The 27,060-nt window shown below is 48.9% G+C and overlaps 1 protein-coding gene across 4 annotated transcripts in view; it reads right to left on the reverse strand.

The window, feature by feature from the left end:
• Positions 1-20,168: 20,168 nt before the first annotated feature.
• Positions 20,169-27,060, reverse strand: part of LOC147097926 (dihydropyrimidinase-related protein 2) — a 124,472-nt gene continuing 117,580 nt past the window's right edge. For 2 of the 4 annotated variants that reach the window (XM_085971001.1, XM_085971003.1), the window contains exons 12-14: positions 25,703-25,882; positions 23,303-23,468; positions 20,169-22,211 (exon numbers count right to left, since the gene is read on the reverse strand). In XM_085971001.1, the coding sequence (XP_085827127.1) occupies positions 22,120-22,211; positions 23,303-23,468; positions 25,703-25,882 (438 nt within the window). In that variant the 3' untranslated portion in view covers positions 20,169-22,119. Of the gene's footprint in view, positions 22,212-23,296; positions 23,469-25,702; positions 25,883-27,060 lie in introns of all 4 variants that reach the window. The other 2 variants (XM_085971000.1, XM_085971002.1) reach the window with 1 other exon arrangement.

The raw sequence follows: 27,060 nt of genomic DNA on the forward strand, positions 1-27,060 counted from the left end.
GAAAGCCCTACAAACACCATGCTTACACGTTGACAGGGCAGTTAAGATGTAAATGCTTAGAGATCATGGCAAGCACTTCCTACACTGCTGAAACATTCAAGTAAACTCCAGGTGGGTTTAGAAGTGTCCAGGAGGTCTAACAAACCCCCTGGGGATTTCTTGAAGCTGGCGTGTCACTATCCCCCTGAAGCAGCCAATCCCAGGGGTGTCAGAGTCCCTCCTGTAGGGAAATCATCTCGCCGACACTGCATCTTTCCAGTCAGATCGAGCCCTGAATTACATAGGATTCCATCAGATATGCAGCACAGAAACAGGCCATTCGGCCCAACCGGTCCATGCCGGTGTTTATGTTCCACTCGAGCCTCCTCCCGTCTTTCCTCATCTAACTATCAGCGTAACCCTCTATTCCCTTCTCCCTCATGTGCTTGTCCAGCCTCCCCTTAAATGCATCGAAACTATTCGCTTCAACCACTCCCTGTGGTAGCGAGTTCCACATTCTCACCACTCTCTGGGTAAAGAAGTTTCTTCTGAATTCCCTATTGGATTTCTTGGTGACTATCTTATATTGATGGCCTCTAGTTTTGCTCTTCCCCACAAGTGGAAACATTCTCTCTGTATCCACTCTATCAAAACCTTTCATCGTTTTAAAGACCTCTATTAGGTCACCCCTCAGCCTTTTTCAAGAGAAAAGAGACCCAGCCTGTTCATCCTTTCCTGACACGTAAACCTTTGCATTTCTGGTATCATCCTTGTAAATCTTCTCTGCACCCACACAGTTATGAAGTGGATAGTGATTCGCAATGATTGTAAAGCACTGAACACCTTTAGCCAATTGCCTGTATGTGCGTAGGGTCCGACACAGATCACACTCTGAAGCACAAGCCTGTCAAGAACGCATTGTGAGTCAGCAAGCAGAGTTATGATATAGTAGCAGGGTGATTGAGGGCCGTGATCCCCAAGTAAGGGTATGGCCCCTTTAAGAAACCTCACCATTCAGAGGAAGGGTATGGCCCCTTTAAAAAACCTCACCTTTCAGAGGAAGGGTATGGCCCCTTTAAGAAACCTCACTTTTCAGGGGAAGGATATGGCCCCTTTAAAAAACCTCACCTTTAAGAGAGAGGGTATGGCCCCTTTAAGAAACCTCACCTTTCAGATAGAGGGTATGGCCCCGTTAGAGAACCTCGCCTTTAAAAGGTGGTTGTAACTGGAGTGCGAGGGAGACTTTCTCCAGCCAGCTGAGTGTAAAAGGTGAAGTTCAAGAGCAGTAAAAGATGGCTGGGAGTTGGAGAGTTTCCTCGGACGAGTGTTTGTCGGAGAAAGGTGGCGGTAGGACTGTGGAACATGTTTTGCTAATAAAGTGTATTTATTTGGAATTACAGCCTCTCACTTTGATGATGTTTAAAAAAAAGGGAAAGGTAAAACCTCATTGCCCCTGGATTAGGGAGCGAAAGCCTATGGAATTGTGTGTGTGTGAATGTCGGGATCAATCTTGGCTGTGTTGTCCATCTCTTCCCCATGGAGGACACACCATCACAGCTCACGCATGAAGAATGGCCACTTGGACCAGGTACCAGAAGCAAACTGAAGCCCACGGTCCGACAGCCGGCACCTGCCCGCTTCTGCTTTCAACACTTCCTGCAATGTAACTTAAAATCTACTGTTAACAATCACCAAGGCCAAAGTTGTGAGCGAGAGGCCGTTTACACTGAGCAGATCGAGGCAAGTTCTGCAGTGTAATTCCAGGTCGGAAGGCGAGTGATGGAAGTTGGGCAAAGGGTGTGAGACCTTCTCCTGGAAAGTAGTCTCGCTCCACTTCAACTTCCCCCCAGCTGGTGCAGTGAAGTTCCTCATCTCCTGCTGGTCCGTCGTTCAATCCGTCCATTTCCACGTTTCATATTAAATCTTTTTAAGGTTGGCAAAGGCGAGGATGTGTAGTGTGAGCATTTACTTCCATGGGTCCTGCTTTGGACAAAGTGCTTTTCCCCCAACAAGGAGGACATCACTCTAGCAACCTATCCAATATCCTAAAGTCTTCTTCTTCTTCTTCTTAGGCAGTCCCTCGGAACCGAGGATGACTTGCTTCCACATTAAAAATGAGTTCTCAGGTGACTGATGAGTCCAATGCGGGACCGACAGTCTCTGTCACAGGTGGGGCAGATGGTGGTTGAAGGGGCGGGCGGGTGGGGTGCTTGGGTTGACGTGCGCTCCTTGCACTGTTTGCGCTTGGCCTCCGCTTGCTCCCGGCGAAGAGACTCGAGATGTTCGGCGCCTTCCCGGATGCTTCTCCTCCACTTTGTGCGGTCTTGGGCCAGGGATTCCTAGGTGTCATTGGGGATGTTGCACTTTTTCAAGGAGGCTTTGAGGGTGTCCTTGAAGCATTTCCTCTGCCCACCTGGGGCTCTCTTGCCGTGCCGGAGCTCCGAGTAGAGCGTTTGTTTTGGGAGTCTCGTATCGGGCATGCGGACAATGTGACCCGTCCATCGGAGCTGATTGAGCGTGGTCAAAGCTTCGATGCTGGGGATGTTGGCCTGAGCAAGAACACTGACGTTGGTGCGCCTATCCTGCCAATGGATTTGCAGGACCTTGCGGAGGCAGCGTTGGTGGTACCTCTCCAGTGCTTTGAGGTGCCTGCTGTACATGGTCCATGTCTCTGAGGCATACAGCAGCCTCCGTCGCCTCCAGTCCAGATCCAAGGTCGTCCCATCCTCTGTCGTCGAATTACAGTATGCAGACGATGCTTGCGTCTGCGCTCGCTCGGAGATCGAACTCCAAACCATCTTCAACACCTTCACTGAAGCGTAGGAGAGCATAGGCCTTACACTAAACATCCGTAAGACAAAGGTCCTCTACCAACCTGCCCCTGCCACACAGTCCTGCCCCCTGATTATCAAAATCCACGACAAGGCCTTGGACAATGTGGACCACTTTCCATACCTCGGGAGCCTACTGTCAACAAGGGCAGACGTCGACGACGAAGTCCAACACTGCCTTCAGTGTGCCAGTGCAGCCTTCGGTCGCCTGAGGTAGAGCGTGTTTGAAGACCAGGACCTCAAACCCGGCACCAAGCTCATGGTCTACAGAGCAGCAGTGATACCCAACCTGCCTAAAGTAGACGCACCGTAACAAATTCCAATTGGGTTGCAGGAAGCAATGACTCCTGTTCAGCACCCATTGATGGCAGGAAGCTTGTGCTGCACCAGTTCCTGTATTCCACGGTCACCTGGACATGTAACAAAAGTCAAGGAAAAATTGAGTCGCGTCCACTTTGGGGCACTAACTTCGCAGTAGCGCCCTGAGAAAATTAGCGCCCCCTCTTGGGGTGCTGTGAATGAATATCACGGCGCTACGTGCCACAGTGCCATGCTCGGAGGCACGTCGCGCCGCAGTACTGCAGACCATCCTCCGCTTCTTAAAGCAGCGCGACCCAGGGCCCAGCTGGGCCACCAGGGATCGGAGTGCTGGCAAAAGAGCCTGGCACTCAAGAGAAGTGCCAGACTCATGGAGCGCAGCCGGGACTCAACGGGGGGTGCTGCAGAGGGGGCAGGTGCTGGCAGGCGGCCAGCAACAAAAATGGCCGCCTGGCACTTCCCCTTTAATTTGTGCCGCCCCGGCCGCAGGTAGGCCCCCCACTGACTCCGTCGGACAGAGCGTCCGGCGGTACGTCAGGGGGCGCTACCGAAGATCACCGCCGAGGCGCGAGCGGGGCACTGTGCACGCTGATGATGTCATCGCCGGTGGTGCACTGCCACGGGGCGCTAGCGGTTACCACCGCCGCTAACCTCCTGCTGAATTTCGCGGGAGGCGTTGGCAGCGCTGCGCCCGGGCGCTAGTTGCTTTGCGCCCCGTTGAGGGCGCTAACGGGAGGCGCAAAGCAACCAAATTTTTAGGCCAAGATATGGCCAAGCCCTTGGAGCTAGGTTGCACCCTGCCTTGATGTAGCCGAGTCCAGTCACAGATCCACTTGCCATAAATGACCGAATGGCCAAAGTTGGATATGGCTGGTGAGCAATGAAGCCAAAACGTGAACAAACAGCATCTTCAAGCAATGTTTCATCTGAGTCTGACTTTGTAATTTACCGAGGTTCCCATGACAATGTGTCAATTAGACATCCAGTTACTGACGGACAGGAAAAGGCCCATTAGCCCATCGAGCCTGTCCCACATTACTGTGGTACCTCGTGCATCACAATATACACTCCCCACCCCACCCGAAACTATGGGATCTCCTGGGAGAGGCGAGAAACCAGATTTTAAAACCTAGGCTGATTCGGGGGGTGGAAATATATCCGGGAAATTCCTCTCCAATCCCTTTAGGCGATCAAAACTAGTCCAGCAGATCACTCCAGCACTGAATTCCCTGCGGTACCGACCTTCAGTAAGAGGTGATCTCTGCCCCAGCCAGAAACATCCGGCTCTCGCTCGAAGGAATTCAGCGAGTCCGCGTCCATCGCACGTGACAGCAGCCTTTTCCGGAGATCCGCTATTCTCTGGGAAAAGAACCACCTCCTGGCATCTAATTTAGTTCGGGCCTTACACAACTTGGAATTGTGACCCCTGGTCCTCCCTGACCTATTTAATTGAAACAAGCTGTCCACACAAACACAATCTATTCTCGCCATCATCTTCGAAACCTCAAGTCAAATCACCCCTAAGGCTACGCTTCTCTAACATAGAAACATAGAAGATAGGAGCAGGAGTAGGCCATTCGGCCCCTCCAGCCTGCTCCGCCATTCAATGAGATCATGGCTGATCATCCAAATTCAGTACCCTGTCCCTGCCTTCTCCCCATATCCCTTGATCTCTAGCCTTAAGAAATATATCTAACTCCTTCTTGAATATATTTAATGAATTGGCCTCCACTGTCTTCTGTGGTAGAGAATTCCACAGGTTCACCGCTCTCTAGGTGAAGAAATTCCTCCGCTCTCTGGGTGAAGAAATTCCTCCTCATCTCAGTCCTAAATGGCTTACCCCTTATCCTTAGACTGTGACCCCTGGTTCTGGACTCCCCCGCCATCGGGAACAGCCTTCCTGCATCTAGTCTGTCTAGTCCTGTTAGAATTTTATAGGTTTCGATGAGATCCCCTCTCATTCTTCTAAACTCCAGCGAGTACAAGCCCAATCAACCCAATCTCTCCTCATACGTCATTCCTGCCATCCCAGGTATCAGTCTGGTGAATCTTCGCTGCACTCCCTCCATGGCAAGAACATCCTTCCTCAGATAAGGTGACCAAAACTGCACACAATACTCAAGGTGTGGTCTCACCGTATAGAGTCCCAGCTCTTTGCGCCTATCTTGATGATTAAGATGCTTCAAACTGCATTACAACAGTGACTACATGTCAAAAGTACTTCAGCAGCTGAGGACGTGAAAGGCGCTATATGAATGCAAGTCTTTCTTTCGAAGTTGGAATTAACCCAGTGGCCCACCTCTGCGCCTTTTCCAAAGCCAGATCCAGACTGCACGAACCGAGAGTCTGACGGAGCGAGATGGAGACTATAAGCAGCTGCTGTAGATGGAGTTATTTTGAGCAAAGATCATGGCCCGTCGTTTCCGATCGGAGGCTTCCTGCGTGCGAATTGCCTCCTATCGGAAAAAAATCTACGGACTTACCTGAGGGCTCCCGAGGTCCAGACACCTCCACTCCTGGGCCTCTCCAACTCGAAATGCGCAGGGCCCACGTATCCCGGGGGGGCGCAGGCAGTTCGCAAGCGTCCCTGGGATCACATGGGCCAGGCCAGCCAATAGGAGAAGGGAATCTCCCTTCATACTTTTGACAGATCGACCCGTCAAATATATGAATGGAGATCACCCCAAAAAGACACTAAAACAGTAAATACATTTTTTTTTATCACGTTTTTAAAATGAGTTAAAATTACTTTAAATTAAATATTTTAAACAAAAGTTTAATTTTTTGAAAAAAATGGCCAGAACTTCGGGTCCCCGCGGGTGAGTACGCGCTGGGTACTCACCCGTAGGCCCAACGAAAGTGCCGGTTTAGTGCATGCACTGCGCATACGTGGGAAACCAGAACTTCCGTTCCCTTAAAGGAAGGGTTCACAGGTCGAACGCGTGCGCCGGAGAGGCAGCGCATGCGCCTGGAACTTCCGGTTGTTTTGCAGGATTCTCTGGGAGGGTAAGTCTCCAGGAGCTACGCTTCTAAAAAGCAGGCGCAAGGCCGGCTTTTAACAAGGTAAGTGGTGAATTAAGTAAAATTAAAACATTTTTTCCACAGGTTTATTATTTTTAAATACTTTAAAGAAAGGTACGTTTATTTTTAGCCCCGTTAGAAAATGTAATTAATTTTTTCAAAAATTTAAATTATTGTTTAAAATAGTTATTTTATGTAATTTATAGTTATTTTAAAAATGTGATTTTTAAAAATTTATTTGAAGTTTTAGTGATGTTTTGGGGCTTATAGTATTTATAGGTTTGACAGGCCTGTCAATTTTATGAATGAAGCATTCCCTGCTGCGATTGGCTCTCCATGGCCCACGTGATCCCAGAGGACGCTTCGAACTAACTGCGCCCCTGGGATACGCGAGCACTGCGCGCCGGCAGTTGGAGCAGGCCCAGGATCGGAATCCCACGTGGGCCCACAGCTCAACGGCTGGCGCGCTAGGTAAGTGCAGGTCGGGGGCTTGCACCCGCGGGAAGCCTCCGACCCGAATTTCTGGGCCAATTAGATTTTATGGGGCCTAAAAATAAACTTACCTTTTTTTTAAAGTATTTTTAAAATTATAAATGAGTGAAATAAAACATTTTTAAAACTTTTTTTCAACACTCATGCTGGTAAAAGCAGGCCACTGCTTTTACCAGGCGTAAGATTTCTAAGGGTTTTCAGCGGGCGGAGGTTCTCCAGAAAGCGGAAAATACGGGCCCATGTTTTTTTCATTCGGTCTCAGATTACAAGTCCACAATAAATTCAGGGGGGAGCGACTGTCCCCCCTCGACCCGCTGCTAACTTTAAAATTTGGCTGCCATCCGAAAGAAGCAGTATAACTCTGGTCTGCCGTGCCCGGCTCACTCGAAACAGGCACCAGCTTTTAAACTGGCGGTGTTATATTGCAGAGCTCTGAGATGCAGAGGGATCTGGGTGTCCTAGTGCATGAATCGCAAAAGGTTACTATGCAGGTACAGCAAGTAATTAGGAAAGCTAATAGAATGTTATTGTTTATTGCAAGGGGGAATTGAATGACAAAAGTCGGGAGGTTATGCTTCAGTTGTACAGGGCATTGGTGAGACCACATCTGGAGTACTGTGTACAGTATTGGTCTCCTTACTTAAGGAAGGATGTAAATGCGTTGGAAGCAGTTCAGAGAAGGTTTACTAGAGTAATACCTGGAATGGGCGGGTTGTCTATGAGGAAAGGTTGGACAGGCTAGGCTTGTATCCGCTGGAGTTTAGAAGAGTAAGAGGTGACTTGATTGAAACATATAAGATCCTGAGGGGTCTGGACAGGGTGGATGTGGAGAGGATGTTTCCTCTTGTGGGAGAATCTAGAACTAGGGGTCACTGTTTAAAAATAAGGGGTCGCCCATTTAAGACAGAGATTAGGAGAATTTTTTTCTCACAGAGGGTCGTGAGTCTTTGGAACTCTCTTCCTCAGAGGGCGGTGGAAGCAGAGTCTTTGAATATTTTTTTAAGGCAGAGGTAGATAGATTCTTGGTAAGCAAGGGGGTGAAAGGTTATCGGGGAGTAGGCAGGAATGTGGAGTAATCGGATCAGCCATGATCTTAATGAATGGCGGAGCAGGCTCGGGGGTGCCGAGTGGCCGACTCCTGCTCCTAGTCCGTATGTTCGTATGTTCTTATGTATGATGCCGTCAGTTCATCTTGTTTCTTTAAACAGGAAACTCTTTATTATCTGGCACGAACAGGACCAGCATGGAGCCGGTTTATCAAAAAGTCCGGATTACAGAGAGGTATAGTTTTAAAAGGTATGAGAGCTCCGTACACAGCAACAAATCCAGGCTTCCCTGTTGCTTAGCAACATGTACAGGAACTCCGGCCTCAGAACAAGCGTCCCTGTTGCTTAGCAACAAGTGCACGAACCCCAGTTACACAGTCACAGATCCAGGAACGGCCACTAATATGAAGTAAAACTTACCTGAACCTACTCCTGAATTTTGCCGGTTAACAGAGATGTCCGGTTATTATTTTTTTTAGGTGCCGGTTAAAAGTGAGTTTCCTGAACTATGATCTGCAAGAGTGGGGCAAGTGAGGAACTTAAAAAACACACACACAGCCCAAAAACCAAAGGGCTGGCATTGTGTAACTATGCTTTCTGAATCCCACTTCTTCATCATTGCACAAGTGACATCTGTTTTCCCCATCTCTTGGCAAAGTATCGGGGACAAACCTCGTCAGTTGACTCGTTTTTCAGAGCAAGCTCATAAATTAATGTCACTGCAGCTTTTAATGAGCTCGGCGCTGGGAAATTAAAGCAATGCTGCCCCCTGGTGGATACAGCCAACACGTCAGCAGCTGGAAGGAGAGGACGGGTTAACATTTCAGAGAGAGAGAGACTTCATCAAAACTGTGCGATCAATGCTGCCTTTTTATAGGAGTAAACTGAAGCAAAGAAAGAAGAATAACAAGTTGAAGTCAGGCGTGCTGCCCCAAGTTACAATGCAGCAGTTAATGGGTTAAAAACCTGTAAACAGCAACAACTTGCATTTATATAGCGCCTTTAAACATAGTAAAATGTCCCAAGGCGCTTCACAGGAGCGATTATCAAACAAAATTTGACACCGAGACACATAAGGAGATTTTAGGTAGGTTTTAAGGAGCGTCTTAAAGGGGAAAAAAGAGGTAGAGAGGTTTAGGGAGGGAATTCCAGAGCTTTGGGCCCAGGCAGCTGAAGGCACGGCCGCCAATGGTGGAGCGATTAAAATCGGGGATGCCCAAGAGGGCAGAATTAGAGCAGCGCAGAGATCTCGGGGGGTTGTGGGGCTGGAATAGATTACAGAGATAGGGAGGGGGCAAGGGCCACGGAGGGATTTGAAAACAGGGATGAGAATTTTGAAATCGAGGTGTTGCTTAACCGGGAGCCAACGTAGGTCAGCGAGCACAGGGGTGATGGGCGAACGGGACTTGGTCCGAGTTAGGACACGGGCAGCCGAGTTTTGGATGACCTCAAGTTTACGTAGGGTGGAATGTGGGAGGCCGGCCAGGAGTGCGTTGGAATAGTCAAGTCTAGAGGTAACAAAGGCGTGGATGAGGGTTTCAGCAGCGGATGAGCTGAGGCAAGGGCGGAGACGGGCGATGTTACGGAGATGGAAAAGTTTTTTAAGTTGTAAAGTGTGAATAGAATGACCAACTACCACTTCCACAAATGATTACAAACCTTTATCACTCTCTGAGTAAAGACATTTGCTCTTGTGTCTGTTTGAAATGTACTTTTCAGTCATTTAAATCTACATATTTCTGGTCCTGCTTACCTACTTACTTTGAAGTAATATTCTGGCCGTACCTTCTTGGTAACATTTAATTCTTCCTATCTCTCTGTGGAGGTCTCTTTTTAAATTCTTCCCTGAAGACCACAGAGCTTCAGCCTCTCCAATCTTCCCGTGAGGTCCATCGCCTTTACATTCGGGGTCAGTCTTGTGGCTCTGCACCCTCTCCGGCGCTTGTCTATCTTGTCACTTGATGGCGAGAGTTGAACACAGGACCATCAAGTGTGGCCTGACCAATCCATTGTAAAGCAGCAGCATGAAGTCTGGAGGCCCAATCTCTCCAGTGTACTGTATCATCGTCTTCCCTCAACTCCCGTTTCCTCGGCGGAGACGATTAAGCACACGGAGAACTTCCAAGAAGCTAAAACCATAAACTTTCCTGCAGAATAACATTTCTCTTCACGTGTCAGCTGTTGCTCAGTGGGTAGCACTCTTGCCTCTAGGTCAGAAGGTTGTGGGTTCAAGTCCCACTCCAGAGACTTGAGCACATAAAGCAAGGCTGACACTCCAGTGCAGTACTGAGGGAGTGCCGCACTGTCAGAGGTGCCGTCTTTTGGATGAGACGTTAAACCGAGGCCCCGTCTGCCCTCTCAGGTGGATGTAAAAGACCCCATGGCACTATTTTGAAGACGAGCAGGGGAGTTATCCCCGGTGTCCTGGGCCAATATTTATCCCTCAATCAACATCACTAAAACAGATTATCTGGTCATTATCACAGTGCCATTTGTGGGATCTTGCTGTGCAAAAATTGGCTGGTTTCCCACATTACAACAGTGACTACACTTCAAAAGTACTTCATTGGCTGTAAAGCACTTTGAGACGTCCGGTGGTCGTGGAAGGCGCTGTAGAAATACAAGTCTTTCTTTCTTTATCTTCCACAGACGACTTAACGACCTAATTTATATTTGTAACCTTTATACCAATTGCTAGCCACATTACCTTGTAACCCCTTTTTAAGAGAGTTATTTTGACCTGCCGCGCTCCATTATTCAGCCGCAGGTCATGTTGGATACGGCAAGCCCAACAGCGACTTTGAATGGACTTCGCTGCCTTTGCAGACCGTGACAGTGAACACCAAGATTTAACCTTCCTGCTGGCTCCAGAGGTGAAGGGCTGGATTTTACCCACCCTGAGGAGGCGGGTCTGGAGGTGGGACTGCTGGGAAAATCAAAAAAAATGGGAGCGGGTCCCGAACCCGCTCCCAACCCACCTCCAACCAATCTTCCCAGGAGTCGTGTCCCCGATTTGCACATGGTCCCGACTCCTAGCGGCAGGAAGAGGATTATAGCCACTTAACTGCCTGTTGGCAGGTAGTTAACAGGCAGTTAAGAGGCTTTTTCCAATTTTGGACACTTCCACTGCAGGCTTTCCGACGTCGGGAAACCCCACCAGGGTAAGTGAGGCGTGCTGTGGGTCTGTTGTACTGTTTGTGTATAGATGACAGCTGCAGAAGTGGTGTGAAGGATGCAATGGGACACTGGTGAGTATCAGAGGTAAGGAAATGTTGGGAATGTTATTTTTAATGTGTTCAGATTTTTCTGTAGGATACAAGCTTTGAGGTGTTTGTGTGGCCTCACCTCAATGGGACAAGTGACAGGTCATTTCTGTACCCTCATCTGCAGCTGCCATCTGTTTTATCCTAAGGAGTCATTGGAGAGCCTAGGTGCAAGGGCTCACCTTTGTACAGTGATTGTCAGTGTTTGACAGCACCTCAATGCTGTCACGATCAAATCATTTGTCAAAAATTCATGGTTCATGTCCCTTTAAGAAAACCGGCAGATGAAGCGTCATCAACTGATGTCATCTGACACCAGCTTTCCCTTAATTGGCCGGCAAGCTCGCAGGGTGGGCTTAACAAGGCCAATCAGGGGAAAATAGCGTCTGTGCGTCGGACGTCGCTGGGGGTAGGACTAGAACCTACCCCAACTCGTCTCGGCAGGTACAATCCAGCCCAAAATCTCCAGGGAGGGGGGGAATTTTCACACCATTTTCAGCCTAATTTCAGTGTATAATCGGGGCGAGGTGGGGCAGAAACCGTTTACGTCAGGTGCTTTGCGATGGAGGCACTGTGGTAAAGAAATCGGCTGGTGGTCTCACAGTGCCAGCCGCAGGTCCTGGTCCCTGTCGGGCATGTCCTATACAACATGACTTAATGGCTGAATAATAATGGTGCTCAGTGCCAACTCCCTCCACGTGGCGCAGATGCCATTTTTGGCAAGTTTCCTGCCACCGGCACCCTGCAATCTATGTTTCCTGCTCTCCACTTCAGCCAGGGGAGGTCTTGCAGATCAGAGGCCATGAAGCTGTCCTAGCTGGTGCCATGACTGGCTGCCACTGCCACCTGCTTCTCTGCTCGGCGGTCTTGAAAAGTGGCGCCAAAATCAATGAGGCAGTCCGCCAAGCCGGTCCAGTGAGTGAGCCAAGCAACGTCTCTTACTAACCTGCTGCTCTTCCAGCCTGTAGCCATCACCTGCAACCAGAGCTGGCCTTTTAAAGGCTGCACTCTGTGATGAAATAACTGTGTTCTGATATTTGTACTTGTACTTGTAATGTCTGGAATGTTCCACCGGGGGGAATCACTAATGCTCCTCCCTGGCCCCGCCCCTCTTCTGGTATGTTCTACCAAGGGCTCGGTCGATGATGGACTCTGTTAACTCTGCCATGATTCTTATTTAATAAAAGGCTTCAGTCTTAAGCTTTAACTTCAGATTCGGGCAGTTATTTGGCACATCAATTTTATTAAATAACAACTTTTGGAAGATGGATCGATTTTTGAAACCAGAGCGTCTGGATATCGATCCCCATTCGGCAGATGCGTCGAAGAAATTTACGCATTGGCTCCGATGTTTTGAACACTTCATCGCATCATCGACCGATCCGATGGTTAACAAGTTGGGTCTTCTAACCAACTTGGTAAGTCATCAAACTTACTCTATAATTGAAGATATTACTACATATGAAGAGGCCCTCGCAGCTCTTAAAGCCCAGTACCTTAAGTCGGTTAACGAAGTATACGCCAGGTATCTCCTGTCTACTCGCAGGCAATTACCCGAGGAATCTCTGGACGATTTCCTGCAGGACCTTAAGGCTTTGGCTAAGGGTTGCAACTACAAGGCTGTCTCTGCCATAGTGTATCAGGAAGAAGCCATCCGCGATTCTTTCATATCTGGCCTCCGATCTAATTATATTAGACAGAGACTCCTCGAGAACAACTCGTTAGTTTTAAAAACGGGTGTCGCTGCTGCTCGATCGTTAGATGTAGCCCAGAAGAATTCAGAAGTGTATGCATCAGCCCATGCATCTCTCTCAGCCTCGTGTGTTCCGAGTATGGAGGCATCCATAACACCAATGGAGCCCCCACTTAATCCTATTGTTGCGGCTGTGCCCCATGGGTCTAAGTGTTATTTTTGTGGCCAATCTAAACACCCCAGGCAAAGTTGCCCAGCCAGAGAGGCTACCTGTTTTAAATGTAAGAAACGGGGACATTTTAGTAAAGTGTGTAAGGGTAATCCTGTACCCGATGTCTTCTCTGCTGCCGCCTATCGTTTTACTCTAGCCTCGGCTATGGTTGACCAGACCATACCGTGTTCCTTGTCAAAATCTATGATGGACATTAAGATTAATGGTCGTCCTACTGGGTGTTTGATAGACTGTGGCAGTACTGAAAGTTTTATACACCCCAACCTTGTTAACTCCTGTTCATTGAAGGTGTATCCTACTCGAAGTGAAATTGTGATGGCGTCCAAATCCCTTACTTCGGAGGTAACTGGATATTGTAAAGTCACATTGACCGTTAAGGATACGGAGTATAAGGACTTTAAACTCCTCATATTACCTCAGTTGTGTGTGAACTTAATATTAGGCTTGGACTTCCAGTGTCAGCATGAGAGCGTTACCCTTAAGTATGGTGGATCTCAGCCTCCACTCACAGTCTGTGTCCTTTCTACTTTAAACGTAAGTCCGCCTTCTTTGTTTGCGAACCTTGCTCCTAATTGTAGACCTATAGCGACTAAGAGTCGACGGTATAGTTCAGAAGATAAAACATTTATAAAAGAGGAAGTGGAAAGGCTTCAACGGGAGGGAATCATCGAACACAGTGGTAGCCCGTGGCGTGCCCAGGTGGTGGTGGTTAAAACTAATGAGAAGAAAAGACTTGTGGTCGATTATAGCCAGACTATAAACTTGTATACCCAATTAGACGCCTATCCTTTGCCTCGTATTTCTGAGATGGTGAACCAGATAGCTCAGTACCGCGTGTTCTCCACCATTGATTTAAAGTCTGCCTACCATCAACTCCCCATCAAAATAGAAGACCGACCTTATACGGCCTTCGAAGCTAATGGGCGCCTGTTCCAATTCCTTCGGGTGCCCTTTGGAGTGACGAATGGGGTATCCGTCTTCCAACGGGAGATGGATCGTATGGTGGATGAATACGCGTTGGAAGCAACATTCCCGTACCTGGACAATGTTACCATCTGTGGGCGTGACCAACGGGAGCATGATCAAAATCTCGCGAAGTTCCTAGAGACTGCAAAGAGGTTAAACCTGACCTACAACGAAAACAAGTGTACCTTCAATACTACACGTTTGTGTATTCTTGGTTGCGTTCTGGAGAATGGGGTAATCGGGCCAGACCCTGAAAGATTACGCCCACTTAAGGAATTACCTTTACCTCACACTGTAAAAGCTTTAAGAAGGTGTCTGGGATTCTTCTCGTACTATGCCCAGTGGGTGGCTAGCTACTCAGATAAAGTCCGACCTCTTATTAAGTCGACGTCTTTTCCGCTATCGGCGGAAGCTCAGGAGGCTTTCCTTAATATCAAACGGGACATTGAGAAGGCAGTGGTATGTGCCGTGGATGAGAAGATCCCATTTCAAGTGGAAAGTGATGCATCTGATTTTGCGTTGGCAGCAACTCTTAACCAAGCTGGTAGACCAGTAGCTTTCTTCTCTCGTACATTGCAAGGACCAGAAGTTCGACATTCTTCAGTGGAAAAGGAGGCACAGGCAATTATTGAAGCAGTCAGGTATTGGAGACATTATCTCGCTGGCCAACGTTTTACGCTCATTACTGACTAGCGATCCGTGGCCTTTATGTTCAAAACTAAGCAGAGAGGCAAGATCAAAAATGATAAGATTTTAAGATGGCGAATAGAACTGTCAACATATGACTATGATATTCAGTACAGGCCTGGAGTATTTAATGAGCCATCAGATGCTTTGTCACGAGGAGTATGTGCTAGTCTAGGTACAGATAAGCTTCAAAGTCTCCACGACGCACTCTGCCACCCTGGGGTTACCAGAATGAACCACTTCATTAAGTCCCACAATCTAGCCTACTCTATTGAGGAGGTCCGGACAATGACCAGAACCTGTCATGTTTGTGCTGAATGCAAACCCCGCTTCTATAAGCCGTCCGAGCCAGCTCATCTTATTAAAGCAACTCGACCATTTGAGCGGTTGAGTCTCGATTTTAAAGGTCCCCTTCCATCGAGCGACCGTAATGTCTATTTTCTTAATATTATAGACGAGTACTCTCGGTTCCCTTTTGTTATCCCCTGTCCGGATGTGACTAGTTCTGTTGTAATTAAATGCCTCTGCCAACTGTTTTCCTTGTTCGGCATGCCTAACTATATACATAGTGATAGGGGTTCTTCCTTTATGAGCGAAGAATTACGACAGTTTTTGCTATCGAAGGGGATTGCAACGAGTAGAACTACCAGCTATAACCCTCGTGGTAATGGGCAGGTCGAGAAAGAAAATGCGACAGTGTGGAAGGCTATCGTGCTGTCTCTGAAGTCACGAGGCCTGCCGACCTCTCGCTGGCAGGATGTCCTGCCAGACGTGCTGCATTCCATAAGGTCTCTTTTGTGTACAGCGACGAATGCCACCCCTCACGAAAGGATGTTTAGTTTTCCAAGAAAAGCTACTAATGGAGTATCGTTACCCACATGGTTGACGACCACGGGCCCTGTGTTGTTGCGCAGACATGTGAGAGGCCACAAGACTGATCCACTGGTGGAGGAAGTACAACTCCTCCATGCTAATCCCCAGTATGCGTATATTCAATATTCGGATGGGCGAGAGGATACGGTCTCTATTAAGATCTTGCACCTGCTGGAGCTTGAAAAGAGTTCGACTCTGAGAGTAGAGTTTTCAATCGTGGTATTGGACCTTCAGAGACACAAACCCTCAGTGTGGAAAATACTGATGATTCTGGGAATTCGAATGAACCGGAGTTAGTACTCCGGGAGGAGCCTCAGCAACAGTTACGTCATTCCCAGAGGATTATCAGACCTCCTGACAGACTGAATCTATAACAGGGGGTGAATGTGATGAAATAACTGTGTTCTGATATTTGTACTTGTACTTGTAATGTCTGGAATGTTCCACCGGGGGGAACCACTAATGCTCCTCCCTGCCCCCGCCCCTCTTCTGGTATGTTCTACCAAGGGCTCGGTCGATGATGGACTCTGTTAACTCTGCCATGATTCTTATTTAATAAAAGGCTTCAGTCTTAAGCTTTAACTTCAGATTCGGGCAGTTATTTGGCACATCACACTCTAAGGCCTAGAAATTCAGTTGCTTGCGCCAGCCGGTAGCGCCTTAGGAGGAGGAGATGTTGGGCGCTAGGCGGCTAGTGGCCGGGCGCAGCGCGATCTGCGCCTCTCCCCAACTTCACTAGAGATTTAGCGTCGGCGCAGATCCTGACGTCATTTCATCGTGCAACGCCCTTTGTGCGCCCCAAACCGGAACTTCAGTGGCGCCACCCTTCTTTGCGCCTGGCGCCCCCAGCGACTGGTAGAGGGGAACGGTTCCCAGTCGCTGCGGGGTGCGGGGGGCGCTATTTAAAGGGGACTCCTCCTGCATTATAAGTGACAGCCATTTTGTGCCAATCCTTCTGTGTGAGAGACAAAGGGAGAGAGCTTTCTGCTTTGACTCAGCGCTCGCACAGGTACTTCTGGCTTCAGGCCAGAGCTTTGCACTTGGATTTCACTTTCAGTGCCATAGCCTTGCGTTGCCACATATACTGTAATGGGGGCTACAATGGGTGGAAACGTTGGCTTTCTGCATTGCATTCAAAGGGATCAGAGACGCCGTGAGAGAGTGCCAGTCATGGCCAGACGGAGAAGGGCCAACAGGTGTCGGCACAGGAGGCCTTACCCACCCAGGGTATACCGCCAGCAGTTCTCATATCTGAACATGTCTGAGGAGCAGTGTGTTCGGAGGCTGCGATTCAGAAGGGAGGTGGTCACTGAGATCTGCCACCTGCTTCGCAGAGATCTGCAGCCACAGCTGAGGAGCAGGACATCTCTGTCGGTGGCAGTGAAGGTGACGGTGGCTCTCAACTTCTATGCCACCGGCTCCTTCCAATCCGCTACTGGGGACATTGCCAACATCTCCTAGTGCGCGGTACATTGCTGCATCCGACAGGTGAACAATGCCCTTTTCAGAAGGAGACGTCAGTACATCTCCTTCCCCATGACCCTGGACAAGCAGCAAGAGCGTACAATGGGATTTGGAAGAATAGCGGGCTTCCCCATGGTCCAGGGCGTAGAACTGATGAACCAGCATTGGTCAGGCCTTGCTTCAGGGCTGCAGTGCGCAGGGCATGGCAGCCAGACAAGTCCACCCTCCCCCTTTAAGAGCTGACCGGCGCCAGAGTGTCTGCCGTCAATCAGCAACTCGCCGCACCTGCGCTGCACCCGCCCTCGGGGGTATCGCCCCGGACCGCCGGCTTAGCGCCTAATGATAGTCGTGCATCGCCTGTTTTAGCGCAGCAGCAACCTCTTGGGGCGATGCGACTGAATATCGGCGAAGGTGGCGCGAACTTGCGCCGGGCGCAAACTTTAACGGCCGCCCGACTGTAGCGCCCCGAACGTGGCTATACTGAATTTCTAGGCCTAAATTTCCAAGCACATTACGCTAATCACTTTTCCACCTCCTACATGGCACTGGGAGGATTTCTGCAATCAAACTGTCTCCAGGATTGCGATTAGTTTGTTTGAACTTTTTACTCATTTCATTTTGCTGTTTTGTCTTAATGCATATTTAAGGATTTCCTCTTTGGCTCTCCAATTCCTTCCGACCCCAACGTTAAAGAGGGCACGACAGGTTTCCCATATGCAATTCCCCGGTGTCTGTTATCCTTTGGAGGAAGAGGAGAAGCAAAAAGAGAGGGAGGACAGGCTGGTCAAGCAGAACCCCAAGTGCCTCAGTTCCCCGCGACCCGCCCCCAACACCAATAGACCGAGGAACTCCTACCTCCGCAATTGTCCCAGAAATGGTGGCTACTCTTCACAAAGGGTCCCTGCCAAAGGAAGCCATCACTATGCTCCAGGCTGCAACCCAACCTACAACCCATCTCCACCATCGATACTTCACTGAGTGTTTGTGCGGTGAGATCATTTACAGCTGTCTGCTGGGACAGCAGTTAACATCAGCCAATTGGATGCGCAGAGATGCATAAATTGTTACAACTAAACCATTTCAATTCTGACCTTCTCCAAAATACCAGTCCTGGGTTGCTGCCAGTGTCCTGCTGATGTGGGGAAGACTTGCATTGCTACAGCGCCTTTCATGTCCTCGGGACATCCCAAAGCCATTTACGGTTAATGAAGTATTTTTTCAAGTGTAGTCACTGTTGCATTGTAGGAAATAGAGCAATTTGCGCACAGCAAGCTCCCACAAACAGCAATGTGATAATGACCAGATAATCTGTTTTTGTTATGTTAGTTGAGGAATAAATATTGGCCAGGACACCAGGGATAATTCCCCTGTTCTTCTTCGAAATAGTGCCGCAGGATCTTTTACATCCACCCGAGAGAGAGCAGACGGGGCCTTGGTTAAGTATATCAGCCGAAAGATGAAATGTCTGGCCCTTTAAGGTGCTGCAGCATTTAAATGCTGCAGCAGCTCGCTGTGGGCAACTCCCAATGAGAGCCATTTACAACTGCAGGAGTCACCTACAATATTCTACTAAAGCAGATCTGGGAAACTAAAGCAGTGTCAGGCTTGTTGCGGTCAGAGGAGCTTAATCCCAGCCCGCCACTCTCACTGCTGAGGAAAATCCAGACCATCTCCAAACACTGGTCCAAACTTAGCTGCTTCCCATTCAGGGTGGGGGAATCGGTGCAGATGAGGCAGATCTTAGGCTCGAGCCCTGCCCTGTGCGGAGTTAACCGATCTCAGCGCGGTAGACAGCGGCTGCTTTGCAACTGGTCTCAGCACCCTTGGGTGCGGTGGAGAAAAGCAGCCAGGGTTCCTGCTCCTGTTTGCTAATGGCTCCCCCCTTGTAACAGCAGCAGCAGCCGCCGCCATGTTGCGGGAGGACGTCAGGTGGTACTCGGAGGTCACGTGGGTCGGATAATTGTGGGGCAGCAGAGGAGCTCGGGGGGTGGGGGGGGGCGGGAGAGAGAGAAATGAAGAGAGGCTCTTGGGGGACGGGAAGCAACAACTTGCATTTATATAGCACCTTTAACATAGTAAAACGTCCCAAGATGCTTCACAGGAGCAATTATCAAACAAAATTTGACATCGAGCCACATAAGGAAATATTAGGGTAGATGACCAAAACCTTGGTCAAAGAGGTAGGTTTTAAGGACCGTCTTAAAGGGAGGAGTGGTAGAGAGGTTTAAGGAGGGAATGCCAGGGCTTAGGGCCTCGGCCGCTGAAGGCACGGCCGCCAATGGTGGAGCAGTGAAAATCAGGGATGCGCAAGAGGCCAGAATTGGAGGAGTGCAAAGATCTTGGGAAGGGTTGTGGGGCTGGATGGTAAAGGTGGGGAGCAAAGCAAAAGAGAATGAGCACAGCTTCCAGTGTAAGAGAGAGAAACCAGAGCATTAAGTGCAACCCAGTGAGAGAGCAGGGCAACCGCCAAAAACCTACTCATCGGCACGGGTTTGTGAGTATTGTTAGTCTGTAATTCTGCATTCTGTAATAGTCAATTAAGTGTGGCGATTTGGTTATGTAAAATTGTGGGAAAATATAGAGGATAATTGTTAAATAAAACAGGATTTGAGAACCAATGACAAAGTTTAGTGATTAATGAACTGGGATTACTTGGGGCCAGTTCATTAAATATATTCAAGAAGGAGTTGGATATATTTCTTAAGGCTAAAGGGATCAAGGGATATGGGGAGAAAGCAGGGACAGGGTACTGAGTTTGGATGATCAGCCATGATCTCATTGAATGGCGGAGCAGGCTCGAGGGGCCAAATGGCCGACTCCTGCTCCTATCTTCTCTGTTTCTACGTTTCAGCCGAAAGTATTCACTTCCCTTAAGGGAGATTCTTACCAATTGACTAAAACAACAAGACATGGTTAATTAGTAAATTTATTGTACTCGAGCCCTCCAGGTGATAGCCAAACCCACTAAGGAGGGGAAATACAAACTCGTATGGAATGGGCACCTATCAATATGGAGCGAGGGCAGGAGTGCATTGGCAGTGACCTTGTGATAAATAAGCTGCTGGCACTGAGTGTCCAGCCTTACGCGTGTGAAATCTGGCAGCTTAGGTCGGCCGGGGGGGGGGGGGCGGCTAGAGGGGGACCCTACCACGGAAACAATCACCAACTCCAGGACAGGGAAGAAAAACAAAAAGGAGACAACTTGTCGAGCAGGTTGCTCTTGCGTTTGGTTTCAATCCTCAAAGCACTGGTCTCTCACACCCACACCCCCCAGTCCAGCTTGCAAATACCACACAAACACGGTTACACAGAAACGTGTTTTATTAGGAGTTCACGCCAGTAAAACACAGTATTTAATCAACCTTCCCTTACGGGACAAATCACAAGACCTTTATTGAACACAACAGTGGAAGAGGGGGGAGGAAAGGAAAGGAGTGGAACCCTATCATCAGCCACGAAAACTCAAATTGGGTTCTGTACTTTCTTTAATAAGGATACAATACAGGATTGGGGAGGGGGGGGGGGGGGGGGGGGGGAGAAGAAAGCCATCGAGACAACATTTGATAACAATGAGTTTTAGAGCATCAAGTCACTGCGGTCAATTAATCTTCTAAATCCCCCCAGAGTATGCATTCAGCCTATCCAGTGATCAACTCAAGCAAGCCGTCGATGAACATGCCGCTAGCCCGTGTCGTGTTTGCAGTCTGGAAAAATTAAACAGAAAGAGGACAAATGCGCTTTAAAGGACCCACAGAGGAAGACAACAGTGAATCCCCTCGAGATGTCGGTAGGGGAAAACGAATTCAGCACCCCCATGAGGTGACTGGCTCATGGGCAAGTGGCTCATCCCACAGGAGAACTCGGAAAAGACCTGCTGTTGGGGGAGGGTGTGACAGTCCATGACTGAAGTCAATATGCACGGATTGAGGAAGGACCAGGCGGGCTCGTCCGTCAGAACAACCTCGTCATTGAAAGCTCATTCTTCTGCTCTTAGCATTTATCTCAGCTTTGGCCTCTCACTTAATGCTTTTCATTTCTCAGTACAAGTCACGTCAGTATTATATGTACATAAGAACATAAGAATTAGGAGCAGGAGTAAGCCAGTCAATAAGATCATGGCTGATCTTCTACCTCAACTCCACTTTCCCGCCCAATCCCCATATCCCGTGATTCCCTTAGCATCCAAGAATCTATCGATCTCAGTCCTGAATATACTCAACGACTGAGCCTCCACAGCCCTCTGGGGTAGAGAATTCCAAAGATTCACAACCCACTGAGTGAAGAAATTTCTCCTCATCTCAGTCCTAAATGGCTGACCCCTTATCCTGAGACTGTGCCTAGTTCTAGACACTCCAGCCAGAGGAAACAACCTCTCAGCATCTACCCTGTCAATCCCCCTCAGAATCTTATATGTTTCAATGAGATCACCCCCGATTCTTCTAAACTCCAGAGAATATCGGCCCATTCTACTCAATACACACACACACACTACAGTTATATTTAGCGATGCCTTGCTTGGGAAGCAAATGGCATTTTAGGTACAAAACTAAAACTAGAAGATGCTGGGAATCTACAGCAGGTCCCCCCTAGAAGCCAAGACTAGTCGGCATCGACCTGCCTTTTCATTTTCGGACACAGCCATGCGTATTTACACCGTGTTATTTCGGATTTCCAGCACTCGCGGTTTCTTTTCCCCTCACAAACAAATCCTTCTCCGCAGAACCGAATACCCAATTCATCAGTCGCCGCACGTTTTGAATTTTTTTTTAATATCAAATGCGCATTTTTAACAACGGGCGTTCAGCCACTCAAAATTCAAACCAACGTGTTAAACGATGTTTGCACTGTTATTTCTCTCTGTAGTTACAAATGATATAAACGGAGAATAGAAATGCTTTCTAGAACGGACTGCCTCATCGCCCCTAATCTGAGAGGTCATTAGGATTTAACACGGTTGCCATAGTGATGACTCTAATATCCTATCTTCCCTCAAGCCAGATGGATGCTGAATTTCCTTTAATTCTTAAATAAAGCAGTGACTGGGTGTGTCCCACCACAACAGGTGCGAGTTTACGAGTAGAGAGAGTCACTCTCTCGCTTTAACTGGCGGTGATTGATATGATTTCAAAGGGGGGGTGGGAGTTACGCGAGCCCAGGATTTGTTTGTCCACAGTAACCGTCACAGGCTCTTAACAAAAAAAAAATGGAAGAAAACGGATGATGCTCCGCCAACACCACTGCGCGATGGAGGGATTCATCCGAGCGTTGTGATATTCGCGTGGCCGCCAGGGGGCATCACGATGCGCTGGCCAGTGCGGCGAGGGAGGTTGTCATCTACCTGCGCACCTGTCGGAAAAAGGGGAAGGATTAGAATGCAGAGAGAGAGACGCATTCAAAAAAATTATTAGCTTCCCCGCCCCCCGCCCCCACCCTCCCTGCTCTCAAACATAACACATTGAGAACAGTTTTTTTTTTAAATTACTATGTGCGCAACACTTTGTGGTGGAAAAGCTTTGGGTTAAAACTCGAGGAACACGCATACAGGATTTCCAACACAGCTTGACTGGTCGCGGCCTACTGATAATATCACGAACCGCGAGAGTATGAAGCCCAAGATGTTTATCAGCTTCCTCCCAACTCTGCAGTGGAAGCAAGCGATTTCTGAACTGCATCTTTTTGCTGTTGTTGCCGTCTCCCTCTCCTGAAGGAGCTGGGCACTCTTCCCCACTCCGCGCCCATCCTCACGTGATCCAAGACCACGAGTGGCGGCGGGCTATGTCCCACCCTCCAAGTCACGCACCCCATCCCGGCTTGGAAGTATATCGGCCGTTCCTTCATCGTCACTGGGTCACAATCCAGGAACTCCCTCCCCGACGGCACTGTGGGAGCTACCTTCACCACACCGGGACTGCAGCGGCTCACCGCCACCTTCTCGAGGGCAACTAGGAATGGGCAATAAATGCCGGCCTTGCCAAGCGACGCCCGCATCCCGTGAACGAATAAAGATACATTTAAAGGTTAGCCGACTCACACATTCTCCAGCAGCGAACGGTGAGCGCCCAGGAGCGAGCACAAGTTTTCTCACCCTACTTGGAGCACGCCGGTTGCAGCTCAGCTGAATTCAGTAAACCGCGTGTCACCACGCGAACCCTATCCAATGCTGGAGAGGAGGCGAGAGAGGCCGTCAGCGAGCACCTTCAAAAGGGGAGTCCATCTCAGACGGACGGGGGATGCTCCACCCATCACTGCATCAGATGGGCTCGGACCAGCATAGGTCACATGGGCCGGTCACGTGTGCCATCTTGTTCCACGCATTCTATGGACCCGCTGCTTCGAGACAATACCAAGGGCAAGGTGCTAAAGCAAACACTATTACAAAGTACCAGACTGCCACATCAATATATTGAGAGGTAATAAAACAGGAAACACACATTTACCAGACAAACTGAATCCTGACTGGTGCAGGTTTCGCACGGGAGGAGCTTGCTGCTTGGCGGGTGAGGTCCTGGCGGAGGAAGCAGGCGTGACGGATTTGGGCGTCACCGAGACTTCGCAGACGGGACCATCGTAAAGCCCTCGGGGGACCCCTCGCAGCTCTGTTAACTGGGAGAAGACAAGGCACGGCGTTAAAAGGTTGCAGAGGGTCACGAGGCAGAGGTCGAGAAAAGCAATTGGCTGATGGGCAACATTTCAATCTACTGGCGCGGACGGAATTGAGCGAGTCCATTCAGAACGGTTGCTCTGAATGCTCGCTTGCTGTGAAATAAAGGATTGGTAATAAAGGCCTCATCTTTTTGGGTCTACCAATAATGGAACTGTGACAGCAGCACAAGGGAACATGGGTTCAAGCCGGTTAATGTCTAGATGTTGGTTTTCATATCAACGCATGGAATGGACTTTACGTAAGGTAGTGGAAGCAAAACCCCTAGGACCATTTAAGAAGCAGTTTGATGCTGTGTTGGGGGGGCTCTTGGTTCTTGCTGGATGGACGGGCTCCAGGTACCATCCTCAGGAAACTCTCGTTTAAACGGCACCTAAATTAATCGGAATTCTCTATTAACCGGCAAAATTCTCACTCCGAAAACAACACCTCAATAACCGGCAATGTTGCCGAGTCCGAGTCTCCCGCGGTGGCCGAGTTAGTCAGTGGGGGTAGTTCTCCAAACTGCCACTACTCGGCTTCTTGGCGCTGTCGGAAGTCCGAACACCTCAATAACAGGAGTCCGACTCTCCCGCGCTGCCGGTAGTCTCTTCCGATCCGCCAATTACTGCATACTGCACATTTCTTGATTTTTTTTTTTTTTTGTTTGTTAAAAATAGTCTCGGTAGATAACCCTCGCCGTCATCCGGAATTTTTAATCAACCGGCACCATCTCGGTCCCGTCGGTGCCGGATACCAAAGAGTTTCCTGGAGCTTGTGATTGCATTGTCCCTTGCTGGAAATCTCTTTCTGCCTCCCACGCTCCCAAGAACTGCAGTAAAGGTGTGGAGGTGACCCACGGGGCCCGGTCCTTCATTCACGGGAGTGCAGCCCATCCGACTGAGCGTGCCCAAAGTGGCAGAAAAACGAGGGTTTGGGTGCGCTCGGTTTCACACCATCACACTCCAAAGAGGAAAGTGCTTCTTCGCCACTTTTTCCTGCAGGGTTTGTGCTTTTGGGAGCATCATTCTGGGCTTCTCTTCAACGCCAAGGGGTGAGCGTATAACCTTGGCTGACACAGCAGTGTGCACTCCAGAAGAATGATCATTCCCAGGACACAGGAGGCAGTGGTGACCGAACCCAATTTAGTGCACGGGCCAGGGACAGTAAGAAACGAGGGGAAAAAGGAAGACTTGCATCACATAGCGCTCTGTCACATCTCACAGAAAAATCTGGAGGTACATCCTGCAGAAGGATTGTTGTCATATGGACAAACATAGCAGCCATTTTTCACACAGCAAGATCCCACAAACAACAATGGAGTGAACGGCCAGTTAATCTGCTTTTGGCTGGGGCGTCTGGAACCAGGGGTCACAGTCTCAGAATAAGGGGTCGGCCATTGAGGACTGAGCTGAGGAGAAATTTCTTCACTCAGAGGGTGGTGAATCTTTGGAATTCTCTACCCCAGAGGGCTGTGGAGGCTCAGTCGTTGGGTATATTCAAAACTGAGATAAGATTAGATTTTTGGATACTGAGGGAGCTAAGGGATATGGAGATAGTGCGGGAAGGTGGAGTTGAGGTAGAAGATCGGCCATGATCTTATTGAATGACGGGACAGGCTCGAGGGGCCGAATGGCCGACTCCTGCTCCTATTTCTTATGTTCTTATGTTGGTCAAGGTAGGACTGGCTCCAGAAGAACTCCTTGCTCTTCTTTAAATGGTGCGACAGGATCTTCATCATCCACCTGAACCACTGAATCTGGCCTCTGTTTACCAGCTCCTCTAAAGGACCGCACCACTGACAATGCAGCTCCGCACTGCGCTGCAGTGCGATTACGTGCTCAAATCCCAAAGAGGAGCAAAACTGCTGATCAATGCTCCCCATTAAAAAAAAATAGCAACCTTCGCAGGGACAAATAAGCAAAAGAGCTGCAGTTATCTTAAAGTGACCCAAAGCGGTCACAGAATTGACGGCTTAAATGATTAGCGCAGAAGCTGTCCCAAGGGTAAACTTGGAGCGGTTTTCAATTACACTGAAACATCTGCTGACATGCAAGGTCAAGGCTTTGCCGAGTCGTGGGCGCAAACTGAGCCTGAACACAACATCACGGCCAACAGCGCATCACAAAATGCAAGGTCAAAGCCAACACCAAGCCGCTTTAAATCTTGATGTAGGACAACATATAAAAGCCATTACCTTGCTCCGTGCTTTGATCCTCTTGTACACGTAGTCGGGGAATGGCTTCTTGGGGATAAAGCGCCCAGACCCCTCAGTAGCATGCACGATGCCATCCTCCAGGACAATTTTACCTTGGCTTATGACAACCAAGGGTGCCCCACGACACTCCATTCCTTCAAAGATATTGTACTCCACTGCCTGATTGCAAAAAGAGTATGAGCGGGACACGGTTATATCGTACATAAAAATTACATCAATGCTGCAAAAATCCATTGGTCCCTTCTTTACCTATTTTCTCGCCTCCCCTTCTGATTCTTGCTGGGGCTCAGTTCTCTCAGCTACTCCCCAGGAACTTGCCCAAGTCGTCATTCTCCACATCCAAGCCTAGCCAGTGGGCATTGGTAAACTATTCAATCGTGAAAGACATTACAACTGAACTTAATCCTGTCCTCACGGGACTTGCCCACACATGGACATGTTCCAGCAGAAGTCACAGGGTAGTGATCAGGAGCAAGAACCCTGGCCAACTGTTTTACCCTCCCTATTCCAGGAGTGTTGAAGTCCACTTTGATCAGCTAACTCAGCACAGACCAGGGATAGAGACTGGCACCTTCTGGTCTGTATCACTTACTGAACTGTATCTGCTACCTATCTGCCCACTCTGCCAATCTGTCTCTGTTCTGCGTTCTTCCTCACACTTCGCCATGCCCACTAAGTTGCTATCTTCATCAGATGTCAGTATCATTCTTCTTGTGCCTGCTGTTTATATATCTTAGTGTAGGACAACACAAATTGCGATCTGGAACGCGCTGCCTGAAAGGGTGGTTGGAGCAGATTCGACAGTAACTTTCAAAAGGGAATTGGATAAATACTTGAAAAGGACAATTTGCAGGGCTATGGGAAAAGAACAAGGGTTTGGGACTAATTGGATAGCTCTACCAAAGAGCTGGCACAGTCACGATGGGCCGAATGGCCTCCTTCTGTGCTGTATCATTCTACGATAAATAAAAACAACAGAGGTCCCAGCACAAATCTCTGGGACACAAAACTACCTCCCATCACACCAATCTTAAAGACATTGCTTTCTAGCCCCTAGCCATCTCTCGCAATTATTTTCAGAGGGCCAGCTACTAGAGCTGCCGAGTAAGTTACCCAACATCTGTAACCAACACTTAGTGAACGGCTGGGAATTTCCTGGGAGCTTCTCCCACTCCACCCCTTCAGCAGAAACGGCAGCGTGAGGAGCTCCGCAGAAATGGAGATCTCCGCCAAACTTCCACCAAAGTTATGGCAGAAGAGCAAGGGAAACTCCGACAATATTCCCGGTCAATATTTATTATTTCAGTCCAAGGTGTTATTTATATATATCCTTTTGT

Source organism: Somniosus microcephalus, chromosome 30 (assembly GCF_052327205.1).
Source record: "Somniosus microcephalus isolate GS21.2 chromosome 30, FLI_Smic_1.0, whole genome shotgun sequence".
NCBI lineage: Eukaryota > Metazoa > Chordata > Chondrichthyes > Squaliformes > Somniosidae > Somniosus > Somniosus microcephalus.